The sequence below is a fragment of the Sparus aurata genome, chromosome 16, assembly GCF_900880675.1.
Source record: "Sparus aurata chromosome 16, fSpaAur1.1, whole genome shotgun sequence".
Taxonomy (NCBI): Eukaryota; Metazoa; Chordata; class Actinopteri; order Spariformes; family Sparidae; genus Sparus; species Sparus aurata.
In genome coordinates, this window is record NC_044202.1 from 1222236 (window position 1) to 1235002 (window position 12767).

General features: G+C 49.1%; 1 protein-coding gene, 3 non-coding genes and 1 pseudogene across 4 annotated transcripts; 4 read left to right on the forward strand and 1 right to left on the reverse strand.

The window, feature by feature from the left end:
• Positions 1 to 5363: 5363 nt before the first annotated feature.
• On the forward strand, positions 5364 to 5469 carry LOC115566567 (U6 spliceosomal RNA). Its single transcript, XR_003981052.1, has one exon. It is a non-coding gene; the product is annotated as a U6 spliceosomal RNA (small nuclear RNA).
• Positions 5470 to 6272: 803 nt separating this feature from the next.
• Positions 6273 to 6378, forward strand: LOC115566568 (U6 spliceosomal RNA). The gene has a single exon (XR_003981053.1). It is a non-coding gene; the product is annotated as a U6 spliceosomal RNA (small nuclear RNA).
• Positions 6379 to 7182: 804 nt separating this feature from the next.
• Positions 7183 to 7288, forward strand: LOC115566569 (U6 spliceosomal RNA). The gene has a single exon (XR_003981054.1). It is a non-coding gene; the product is annotated as a U6 spliceosomal RNA (small nuclear RNA).
• Positions 7289 to 8107: 819 nt separating this feature from the next.
• On the forward strand, positions 8108 to 8176 carry LOC115566513 (uncharacterized; annotated as a pseudogene).
• Positions 8177 to 8999: 823 nt separating this feature from the next.
• Positions 9000 to 10309, reverse strand: LOC115566033 (uncharacterized). The gene is made up of 3 exons (XM_030391780.1): positions 10201 to 10309; positions 9962 to 10018; positions 9000 to 9847 (listed from the first exon to the last, which is right to left on the reverse strand). The coding sequence occupies exons 1-3, from the start codon at positions 10307 to 10309 to the stop codon at positions 9000 to 9002; spliced, it is 1014 nt and encodes a 337-aa protein (XP_030247640.1).
• Positions 10310 to 12767: the final 2458 nt, after the last annotated feature.

Consider the following 12767-nt stretch of genomic DNA (forward strand, 5'->3'; position numbering starts at 1 on the left):
GGCGGGCCCCACAGCGTCCTTCGCTCTCTTCAGCAGTGCCACGTCCTCCGGGTCCCAGGCGAAGATGGCGGCCGAAAGGCGCCGCATAAAGCTGCCGTAGAGGGGGTGGCTGTCGTGTCACCATTGCAGCCAGCCTCCGCATAAAGTGCCACACGTCCAGCCTGACCAGGACCTGCGTCCACTCAGGAAAGAGTGCGGCACGCGGGCGTGCCTCCCGTGTGCAGCAGCAGTCTCGGTCCACATACAGGACCGTGGGCGGCTCCTGCCCGGCCTGCCGGTAACGCCTGATCAGCCCGCTGGCATCACCTTCAGCCCGTGGCCCTCTGCGGCAGTGACCACCGAGATGAGCACCTGCCCGTACTCATTCCCCACGCTGGTCACCCACTGGGCCGTCCCCGCCGCGTGGCCGGCGCTTCCTGGTGATCTACAGAACGAAAGTACATAAACTGTAAGTACTGCAACCAGTTAGAACTGTGCGTGTCACACCACTTAACAGCTGTGTAAACAGTAATTACATGGTCATACAATACATGTTGCACAAAATGATGTGAGATGATCTGAACTATTACCTTTTTAGTGGAGTCCATCTTTAGGATGGAGCCGTAGACCGACGTCAGCTTCGCCCTCATCTCCCCCAAGCGGGAGAAGCTGTCGGTGGCGTAGGCCCGGAGGATCCACTGCCGGCTGGGCACGGCGGCCATCTGTGGGAGGGCTGGAGGAGGCGGCGCGCTCACTCCTGGCACTACAAACTGCTTGTAAGTGCCCATGAAGCGCAGGCAGCAATCGATCCAGGCTGTCGTGTGCTGCTCCACCCAGGTAGGAGCGCAGGCGGGCGGCACTGTTGCCCCAGCGTCCTTCCCCTCATCTGTGCCAGCACCTTCTTGTCGCAAAGACAACCTACAGAACAGATGGGATAACATTTATGTAATACAATATAATATATACAATATATTATAAAATCCCTTGTGTAATTCATTTGCTTCTTTCAGTGTGAGCAACTGTATAGTTTGTGATTTACTTGTAGGTGAGCACAGCAGGAAACAGCGTCCTGTACCGATCCTCCCGCTGTGACAGAATGCTGCCCCCCCATGAGGCCAGCTTCCGCTTGCACCGGCGGCACTCCAGGTACTCCGTGCCCATGAAGTACCAGCCGTCCATGTCCAGCACCTTACGGACGGTTTTGTACAGGCCGCACCCTGTCATCCCGTGGGTACATGTTGGGCACTTGATGTGGCACTGCCACATCTTGTGCGGTACCCACAGGAAGAAAGGCCGCTGAAAAAACACGTCAGGTGAGGCAGGAGGCTGGTAATACAGCCTTCTGGGTCCAGGAGGGAGGTACCACGTCTGCAGCTCGTTCTTCAGCACAATTCGACCGGTCTGGTCGAGGCTGAGGAGCGCCTGGCTCACCCAGCCTTGCTGCACGAGCGGCAGTGAGGCCTTCCAGCCGCCTGGAAGCAGAACCTGAAATACACACATAAACAAAGACACAGAGATTAATATAATAATAACAATTAACTTTATTTATATAGAACTTTTTCAAAACACAGTTTACAAAGTGCTTTACAAAACAAAACAGAGTATAAAACTGAAAGGACAAATGAAATGTATTTATAGCTAAATAATTAGAAACCAATAATTGAAGAAGAGACAGGACATTATAAATCCTTTTGACAATAACTGGAACATTTAATATTTTAACAGATTACTAACTTCAGCTGATCGCAGCCCACTTACAGGTCTCTGTCCTGTGGCTGGTGCTGGAGCTGGAGCTTGGTGCTGGAGCTGGTGCTGGTGCAAGTGCTGGAGCTGGAGCTGGAGCTGGTGCAAGTGCTGGAGCTGGAGCTGGTGCTGGAGCTGGTGCTAGTGCTGGAGCTGGAGCTGGTGCTGATGCTAGAGCTGGAGCTGGAGTTGGTGCTGGAGCCTGGAACTAAGATACAAAAAAGACATGTGACAGTCAGACTAATAAAAATGTTTTCACCTGGCATTGTGCATTACTCATTTATTACAATACATTCAAAGTTGTTGTGAAGGTTATTGTGATGTCATTACCTGAACAGAGGGACTTCTCAACTTGCACAGCAGCTGCCACCATCTCCAGGTCATCATCCTCTGAGGAGGAAACTGAACACACACACAAGTGCGCACACAGAAAACATCACAAATAATTCCAAATAAACTCTGACTATATCAAAACATCTGCACACAAAGCAGTGTTTGTAAGCTGATACGTACTGTGGATGACTTTCTGCCATTTTGCAGAAGGTGCAGTAGAGGAGGAGGTGGTGGCTGTGGAGGAGGAGGAAGGTGGACCTGAAGAAGATGAGGCTGCTCTCTTGTGGTCCCCTCCTCAGCACAAACTTCTTCAGGTGGTCCATCTTCGAGCCCACAGACTGCACCCGGGCCTTCCGCAGCCACATCCTGTAACTGTGGATGGATGAGGGTCAGTTAGAGTAAATGTGGAAACAGCAGGAACACCAGTGTTTAGTTCAGACTCAGTCTCTGACTCACCTCTGCACGACAGGGTCAGCCGACTCATAAAACTCCCGATACGTGAGCCCGGCGTGCTCCCCAAAACCCACCAGCCTGTCATCCTGGTCACCAAAAGAGGAGGCGGAGAGGGAGCCGTTAGCCATCCTCCTCTGCTGGATCACAGACATGACTCTGGGGAACAGCCTGACGTACCGGGAGAGGGAGTCCTTGTTCAGCATGGCGGGTGATGTGGTGGTGTCACCCGACTCACGCTCGTCCTGGTGCCCAGCCATGACCATGGAGGTGTACCCCATGTCATTGCTCAGCAACCAGTGGAAGTCTGCCCCCTGTACTTCCAAACTGGATGCTGTGCTGACTGAGCACCAGCTTGGTGTCCCCTGTGTCCCCCTCTGCAGCCTGGGACCAAGGCGGTAGCCTGGCTCAGCACCGCGGCTGCCCCCTTGGGCCGGTAGGACAGGATGCCCTGCTGCTGGCGGATGAAGGCTTCTGCCTCAGGAGAAGCTTTCAGCGTCAACTCATCCGTACCGACCCGCAGCTGGAAATTTGGAATGTAGTCCATCTGTACACCAAAAACAGCCAGCAGTTAGACCCAAGAAGCCCAGTGACACCACAGAACTGTCTGCATGAATACTAATGTACATTGTGATTATTAGAACGATTTGAAATGTGAAAATGCACCTTTATTAACTGTAAAAGACTAAAAATAGCCTCAGCATTAAATAGAAAGCAGACTGTAACACTAGTTACATGTTAGTACTCATTTTAGATGTGATCACTCTTGAAATTTGAAAATGCACCTTGATTTACTGTGAATATGACCAAAAATAGCCTCAACATTAATTAGAAAGCCGGCTGTGACACTGATTACATGTTAATACACATTTTGAATCTGTAGCCTTGCGAAAATGCACCATGACTTGAATTAATGAAATCAATTACAAAATACACCCAAAAGAAAAACGTCTCATACAACATCATGTTCAACAGCTCGGTCGTTACTAGCTACAGTATACTATTACCATTTAAATTTGAAAAATGCGCCGTCAGTTAAGTTACTGTCCTTTGACATTTTTATCAAACGCTCGGCCGTTAGCTAACGTACAGTACACCATTTAAATTTGAAAAATGCCGCCGTCAGTTACGTTACTGTCCTTTGACATTTTTATCAACAGGCTCGGCCGTTAACGTTAGCTAACGGTACAGTACACCATTTAAATTTGAAAAATGCGCCGTCAGTTACGTTACTGTCCTTTGACATTTTTATCAACGGCTCGGCCGTTAACGTTAGCTACCGGTACAGTACACCATTTAAATTTTTAAAATGCGCCGTCAGTTACGTTACTGTCCTTTGACATTTTTATCAACAGCTCGGCCGTTAACGTTAGCTAACGGTACAGTACACCATTTAAATTTTTAAAATGCGCCGTCAGTTACGTTACTGTCCTTCGACATTTTTATCAACGGCTCGGCCGTTAACGTTAGCTAACGGTACAGTACACCATTTAAATTTGAAAAATACGCCGTCAGTTAAGTTACTGTCCTTGGACATTATTATCAACTGCTCGGTCGTTAGCTAACGGTACAGTACACCATTTACATTTGAGAAATGCGCCACCAGTTACTGAAAAAAAGTACTCAAACTTTAATATAAAGCCTCTTATACAACATCATGTTTGACAGCTCGTCGCTAACAACAGTACGTACAAACAGTCACTCAGAAACAAACTTTAGCCATCTTACCGTTGTTGTAATCTTCTTATTTGCTGTCTATCGATCTCTCGAAACTCTCCGGCGGCAGTGATCGCGTCTGATATAGCGGTCACGACCAAACCAATCACAGCAGGCAGAGCCCGGCCAATCAGAGTAGGAATCTTTAGCGAGAACCGTCCAATGGCTGAAGGAAGCTAGGGAGAATCCGCCAATCATGGCGTAAGGCGGGCTCAAGCTGGGTGAACCTAGGAAGAACTCAGGGAGAACAGAGGGAGACCCGAAGATACGCCCCCCGGCAGCGCAAGGATGACACGCAAATTCGTGAAGCGTTCCTCATTTTGACTTCGAAGTGATACAGGGTTCATGTGGTGTAATTCCTCCCACTCCCACACTGTGAAACTTCGGTTACACGTATACTAAAATTGGAACGGTAATTCGCGGCCCCCGCCGGCAGAGGCCGCTGCTGCACCACGTCAGACTCTGTTCATCCACTTTAAACATCTTTAAATGTGGAAAACTGGTATAAAACACATTTTATCCCGACACTTAGAACTTTACTGGACTCCAGAGTGGATTTCCTGTCCAGACCTTCCGTGTGAGATCACACCGGCTTCACGGAACAGAAAGGCCCGACACCAGGACGCGAAGCCTGGGCTGTGTTGGTTCACGGTTCAGGTCCTGGTTTCTTCTTTGTTCTTTACAGGAGCTGTGTTTTAAAGCTGAGCCGGGAAGCAGCTGCTGCTCTGAACGAGCCAAAGCACTGACCCCTTGTGGCAGCTGGTCTGTCTCTCTATGGGCCTCCCCTTGACCCTCGTCTCTTTCCGTCTGCCCCGCCCTTCTCTGATTGCCTTCCCTTCCCCACCCACCCCGCCCGCTGACATGAAGGCTCATTGCGTAAAATTCCCAGCATGCCTTGCAAGCCTTCAGCATTCAGACAAAAGTCATAATTGTTCAGACCTGGGTCAGATTGGGTCCCTCTGACTTGTACAAGCTGCAGCAGCCCAAGGGCCTGAGCTCTGAAGGCTGTTCTGCTCTCTGCCTATATAAAGCCACTCTGAGGCAGTTTGCTCACATACAGGACTGTCGGAGGGTCGCACCACGACTCCCAGGGGTCCGGGTCCATACCCATATATAAACCAGACACCTCCCGCTCTGATATTGTGTAACTTCGGTTACACGTATACTAAAATTGGAACGATACAGAGAAGATTAGCATGGCCCCTGCGCAAGGATGACACGCAAATTCGTGAAGCGTTCCTCATTTTGACTTCGAAGTGATACAGGGTTCATGTGGTGTAATTCCTCCCACTCCCACACTGTGAAACTTCGGTTACACGTATACTAAAATTGGAACAGTAATTCGCGGCGCTGCTGCACCACGTCAGACTCTGTTCATCCACTTTAAACATCTTTAAATGTGGAAAACTGGTATAAAACACATTTTTATCCCGACACTTAGAACTTTACTGGACTCCAGAGTGGATTTCCTGTCCAGACCTTCCGTGTGAGATCACACCGGCTTCACGGAACAGAAAGGCCCGACACCAGGACGCGAAGCCTGGGCTGTGTTGGTTCACGGTTCAGGTCCTGGTTTCTTCTTTGTTCTTTACAGGAGCTGTGTTTTAAAGCTGAGCCGGGAAGCAGCTGCTGCTCTGAACGAGCCAAAGCACTGACCCCTTGTGGCAGCTGGTCTGTCTCTCTATGGGCCTCCCCTTGACCCTCGTCTCTTTCCGTCTGCCCCGCCCTTCTCTGATTGCCTTCCCTTCCCCACCCACCCCGCCCGCTGACATGAAGGCTCATTGCGTAAAATTCCCAGCATGCCTTGCAAGCCTTCAGCATTCAGACAAAAGTCATAATTGTTCAGACCTGGGTCAGATTGGGTCCCTCTGACTTGTACAAGCTGCAGCAGCCCAAGGGCCTGAGCTCTGAAGGCTGTTCTGCTCTCTGCCTATATAAAGCCACTCTGAGGCAGTTTGCTCACATACAGGACTGTCGGAGGGTCGCACCACGACTCCCAGGGGTCCGGGTCCATACCCATATATAAACCAGACACCTCCCGCTCTGATATTGTGTAACTTCGGTTACACGTATACTAAAATTGGAACGATACAGAGAAGATTAGCATGGCCCCTGCGCAAGGATGACACGCAAATTCGTGAAGCGTTCCTCATTTTGACTTCGAAGTGATACAGGGTTCATGTGGTGTAATTCCTCCCACTCCCACACTGTGAAACTTCGGTTACACGTATACTAAAATTGGAACGGTAATTCGCGGCGCTGCTGCACCACGTCAGACTCTGTTCATCCACTTTAAACATCTTTAAATGTGGAAAACTGGTATAAAACACATTTTTATCCCGACACTTAGAACTTTACTGGACTCCAGAGTGGATTTCCTGTCCAGACCTTCCGTGTGAGATCACACCGGCTTCACGGAACAGAAAGGCCCGACACCAGGACGCGAAGCCTGGGCTGTGTTGGTTCACGGTTCAGGTCCTGGTTTCTTCTTTGTTCTTTACAGGAGCTGTGTTTTAAAGCTGAGCCGGGAAGCAGCTGCTGCTCTGAACGAGCCAAAGCACTGACCCCTTGTGGCAGCTGGTCTGTCTCTCTATGGGCCTCCCCTTGACCCTCGTCTCTTTCCGTCTGCCCCGCCCTTCTCTGATTGCCTTCCCTTCCCCACCCACCCCGCCCGCTGACATGAAGGCTCATTGCGTAAAATTCCCAGCATGCCTTGCAAGCCTTCAGCATTCAGACAAAAGTCATAATTGTTCAGACCTGGGTCAGATTGGGTCCCTCTGACTTGTACAAGCTGCAGCAGCCCAAGGGCCTGAGCTCTGAAGGCTGTTCTGCTCTCTGCCTATATAAAGCCACTCTGAGGCAGTTTGCTCACATACAGGACTGTCGGAGGGTCGCACCACGACTCCCAGGGGTCCGGGTCCATACCCATATATAAACCAGACACCTCCCTTCTCTGATATTGTGTAACTTCGGTTACACGTATACTAAAATTGGAACGATACAGAGAAGATTAGCATGGCCCCTGCGCAAGGATGACACGCAAATTCGTGAAGCGTTCCTCATTTTGACTTCGAAGTGATACAGGGTTCATGTGGTGTAATTCCTCCCACTCCCACACTGTGAAACTTCGGTTACACGTATACTAAAATTGGAACAGTAATTCGCGGCCCCGCCGGCAAGGGCCGCTGCTGCACCACGTCAGACTCTGTTCATCCACTTTAAACATCTTTAAATGTGGAAAACTGGTATAAAACACATTTTTATCCCGACACTTAGAACTTTACTGGACTCCAGAGTGGATTTCCTGTCCAGACCTTCCGTGTGAGATCACACCGGCTTCACGGAACAGAAAGGCCCGACACCAGGACGCGAAGCCTGGGCTGTGTTGGTTCACGGTTCAGGTCCTGGTTTCTTCTTTGTTCTTTACAGGAGCTGTGTTTTAAAGCTGAGCCGGGAAGCAGCTGCTGCTCTGAACGAGCCAAAGCACTGACCCCTTGTGGCAGCTGGTCTGTCTCTCTATGGGCCTCCCCTTGACCCTCGTCTCTTTCCGTCTGCCCCGCCCTTCTCTGATTGCCTTCCCTTCCCCACCCACCCCGCCCGCTGACATGAAGGCTCATTGCGTAAAATTCCCAGCATGCCTTGCAAGCCTTCAGCATTCAGACAAAAGTCATAATTGTTCAGACCTGGGTCAGATTGGGTCCCTCTGACTTGTACAAGCTGCAGCAGCCCCAGGGCCTGAGCTCTGAAGGCTGTTCTGCTCTCTGCCTATATAAAGCCACTCTGAGGCAGTTTGCTCACATACAGGACTGTCGGAGGGTCGCACCACGACTCCCAGGGGTCCGGGTCCATACCCATATATAAACCAGACACCTCCTGCTCTGATACTGTGTAACTTCGGTTACACGTATACTAAAATTGGAACGATACAGAGAAGATTAGCATGGCCCCTGCGCAATTTAGGGTGGGGTTTTTTCCCCGAGGCGCCCCCGGTGCCAGCTGAGGTGCGCTGCAGCCTCCAGTGAGAACCGGCTGGGGGCGGGTCGGAGCTGCGCATATTAAGTAGCCATGTGCTACCTGCAGGCAGTAGCAGCGGCACGTTAACACATCGCGCTCCTAAATACGGACGAAAATGACCTTTTCTCCTCCTGTCGTACAGGTCAAGGGCAGGTACACTTCAATCAATCTATCAGATCAAAGACAAAGAGACTGAAGAACAGCATCTTCCCACAGGCAGTTAAATGCCCCCCCCACTCTCCAAACAACCCCCACCCCAGTGTGGAAGTGCTATAATCCCCCCCCCCCCCACACACACACTTACACACACCTCATTTAAATACCCCCCTACTGAACCTTTTTGTTTTCTAATTATCTGGTTGTACATATTGTATTATTTATATATATGTTAGGATTTTTATCTTGTTTATAGTGATATTTATTTGTCAAAACAAAGAGCTGCTAATTGTGTTTCCTTGTTTCTGAAACAATGACAATAAACATCTTTTCTGAGTACATACAAGTAATAATTCACTGACAAAGTACAGTTGGTAAGAATAAAAACTTTTATTATTAAAAGTGCAACACACACACAATCACACAGCAACAAATAAAAACTAAAAAACACAGCACACAGAATAATTTAAAGACACCACACTTCACACATAGACCACACAAATAAGCCTATATGTGCTTTCGGCGTCAGGATGGGGCACTTTATGTGGGGGTCAGTTTATTTCAGGGGCAGCTTGGAGCGTTTTTTCCCCCCTTTGCGCTCTCCTTTCTCAGGCGGGGGGCAGCTTGGAGCTTTTTTTTTTCAGTTTCTGCGCTCTCTTCTCCCTGGCGCGGGCATTACGCACATCACGCGCCTTAGCCTGTTTTTCTGTTATGCCCCCCCTCTTCTCCGCCAGCCACTGCTCCGGGGAGCGACCTTGTGGGTCACTCTTTGAGCAGAATGTCTCCCTCTGCAGTGCAGTGTGGCCCATCGCCCTCGTCAGTCTCTCACCGCACTTTGAGCAGAGCCTGGGGAGCTTCCCCCTCTGCGCTCTCTTCTCTATCGAACGGGCATTGCGCACCTCACGCTCCTTGGCCTTCCTCTGCTCCTCTGTCACGCCGCCCCTCTTCTCCACCAACCACTGCTCCGGGGAGCGACCTTGTGGGTCACTCTTTGAGCAGAATGTCTCCTTGGCGGCCCGCAGCACTGTGTGGCCCGTTGCCCTCGTGGTCCTCTCGCCACACTTGGGACAGATGCGCTCTTTCCTTGATGGCAATGTCCCGAACCTGGCCTCCCAGAACCTCTTGTTGAGGCGCCAGGCGGTCGTCCGGGCCACCCCTCTGCCCAACAGCCACTCCTCCAGGGTCTTGCCTCCCTCCAGGAATGACCCCTCCCTTGACTCGCAATACACCAGCCCCTTGTAGTGCATGTGGGTATTGTCCATTGGTTTCCCACAGTGCGGGCAGGGAAAGCAAAGTTTTGTTTCGGCTGCCCCGGAGGTGGAAGGTCTGGAAGCAGCCGCCTGAAAACTGCTCAGCCTGGGAGGAGACCAGGTGCTGCACTGTGGCTCCTGTTGCAGGGCCCCTGGCTCTGGTTCTGGCTCTGGCTCTCCTGGCTGGTCTGCGTCGTCATCGGTGACTGCAATTGATAAGACAGACAGCAATTATTCCTACTGTACACAGAATGTCTTTGAAAATGCTGCAGCCACAAAAACAACGAGCTGCTGAGATATGAAACATGACAATCACCCACCTTTCTCCTGCTTGACCCCCTGCAGCAGCTCGGTCACTGGAACCTCTTTAGGCTCCTCTTTGGGCTCGCATTTACAGGAAAAAGACAAAGTTAGTGATGTGACAGAATCCCTTGTCTTCTTGTTCAATTACATTGCTGCATTTTTCATCTCAAAAGGATTCCTTTTGTTGAAAACTGACCCAAGAGCCACTGTGGCTGTGAGCTCTTTTCAAAATGAGTGCCATTGAAGAGTCGTTTACCTTCTATCCTTGGTGGTGGACATCTCTGCAGGTTGAAAGTGAAGATGATCCCAAGCCACCTCTGATATTTGTAGTCCACAGAAGAGGCATGTCCTGCCGCTGAGCCCATCCCCTAGTCTCATCAGTCCCACCCGCCCATCATCAGGGGAGGCTGATCCAAAGAGGCGGAAGAGATTGTGCCACCTCTATTTTTTAGAGAAAAGAGGAATAAAATAGCAATTGTTTAAGATAAAAAATTACCAAATCTCTGCATGATTTAGAAAAACAAAAGGTCTGGCTGCTGGTGTGTCAGTTTTCTTTCCCCCTGTCCTCCTCAATTGTATTACAATTCCCTACAATCATTATACTGTAATTTAAAGTTTTTTTGAAATATAGCAGGCAGCAAAATTGTATGTCAGAGCCACAAGAAGGTCATCAACACATGCAATGCATGGAAAAAGAAATCTGATGGAGAAGCTGGATATCATGTTTCCACACAAACACACATGGCTCTACATGGGAAATGAATACTTGTTCCTGTGGACACTCAGTAGACAACATGTATCCCTTCCCAAACACATCAGAGACTCTACAGACCTCACAACCTTCCAAACACTCACCAAAACTCAGTTTTAAAACTGCTTTAGAATGTATAACTTATAACTCCTTTTTTGTGTTTCTAGTGTGTTTTTTATTATTCTGCCTTTTCACCTGTAAAGATTCAAGATTCAAGAATGAAAGATTCAAAGTGTTTATTGTGATGTGCACAGTAAAGAAACATGCACACAATGTCAAAAGGAAATATATACAAGTGCAATACAAAATTTACAAAGTAAAGCAAAGTGTCAGTGTCTTTGTGTGCCCTGAGAAGTGCTTTATAAAATAAACCTTATTGTTATTATTATTATCATTATTATTATTATTATTATTATTATTATTATTATTATTATTGTTATGTGAGCTGCAGAAATAAACGCAGCACAACTTATGTAAAAAAGAAAGAGCTCACTTACAAGTGTAACAAGTGTCAAGTGTGTGCATGAAATGAAGAGTTACAGCAAAAGTGTGTCATTGCAAGAATCACAACTGGCATGTTTGGTAATGACTGTGGCCTGCTGGGTCTGTTTCCTCAGTGTCCTAAGGAGCTGAGTAAACACATCCGTGGCAGACAAAACAAAGTGTCGGACACATCAGCACATGAATAGGAATAACCAGCGTTTCGACACCGAGGCCCATTAAGGTCCATCAGCATATCAGTAGAACTGAACAGACCCTGCTGTGAGGCACAGACGTCAAAGCAGGCATACACGTGCAAATGACCAGTTGTCTCACACACTACCTGCGTCAGGTACATTGAGGTGGTTTAGCATATGAGTAGAAGTTAACCAGCCCTGGAAATAGGTGGATTACAGACAAGCATAGTTGTGTCAATGATGTTGTCTCCTACTTTAAGTTTAAAGGCCCTGTGAGGCTGGCAAGCTTGTTTCAGGTGAACTCTTGGATAATGGTATACATTATCTGTATACCTTTTATACCTTTATACCTCCTGCATAAATAATTTCCCAGTCTGGGATCATTAAAGTAATTCTATCTATCTCTTTCATTACCTGCATAAAAGTATCAATACAAGAAGATCCTTTTCTTTTTTTGCCCATCATTTTGATGCCCCTGATCGTAATCAGAGAAATCCTAATGAATTGTTTTGATTTTGATTTGATTTGATTTTGATTGACAGTTTTAATTGAACATGGCAGGAAAACTATATAAATATATACAGTGGTGGTGATGGTGGCGGCAGATTCACTTGGACGAGCCATGGTGTCTGGGGCTTGTGAGGGGCCCGGCTGGAAAGACGCACCGGGGAGGTGCTTTGGCCTCTCCATGGCAGGGAGTGTGGACCCTGGTGCCCCGAGGAGAGCAGTCATCTGGGGGAGTGACTGTGGCCTCTCCCTGACGGGCAGCATGGGCTCTGGCGCCACCAAGGGGAAGCTGGCGTCCGGCACAGCAGCATGGAGGACGAGACCCTCCAGCTTCGCCTTCCTCCAGTTGAACCTACAGGCAGGGGTCAAACAGGTTTGCTGTTGTTAAAGCGTGTCACGTCAGCACATTTTTCATAGAAATCATGCCGCCTTTGGGCAAACGCGTTCCCTCTGGAAGCCTTATGACAGCGTGGCATCTACAATGCGACTATAATATCGGATTGGATTAGCATATCACCCAGACGACAGCTACTCACCACTGCGTGAGCTTCCGCTGGTTGAGCTCAAAGAGCTGCAGCTTCGTCCGGAGGGTGGGATGGTTTAGCACGCTGTCCCTGATGGTGGTGTAGCTCCTCAGAACCAGGGACCAGCGGCTCCTCCGTGCACCTGCAAGGCTCTGGTTTTGGGGGTGGACCCTGCAGAGCCGGGCCACTTCCCTGACTGAGATAACACCTGCGGAAACAAATGTGACACGGGAAGCGGAGTCAGTTGAGTCCCTTAACTCAGAGTGGTTTCGTTACAGGAAAGCGTCGACGCCACATCAGTGGGGTTGTGGGTGCCAGACTTGGGCTTTTTCAATCTCCCGTGAGAGAGATGGTCCTTGTACCA

Coding starts and splice junctions, on each gene's coding strand:
- LOC115566033 (XM_030391780.1), bottom strand. CDS start 10,309: ATGGGCTCAGCGGCAGGACATGCCTCTTCTGTGGACTACAAATATCAG. Junction 10,019..10,200: donor TCCACCACCAAGGATAGAAG/GTAAACGACTCT, acceptor GCGAGCCCAAAG/AGGAGCCTAAAGAGGTTCCA. Junction 9,848..9,961: donor GGGGGTCAAGCAGGAGAAAG/GTGGGTGATTGT, acceptor TATCAATTGCAG/TCACCGATGACGACGCAGAC.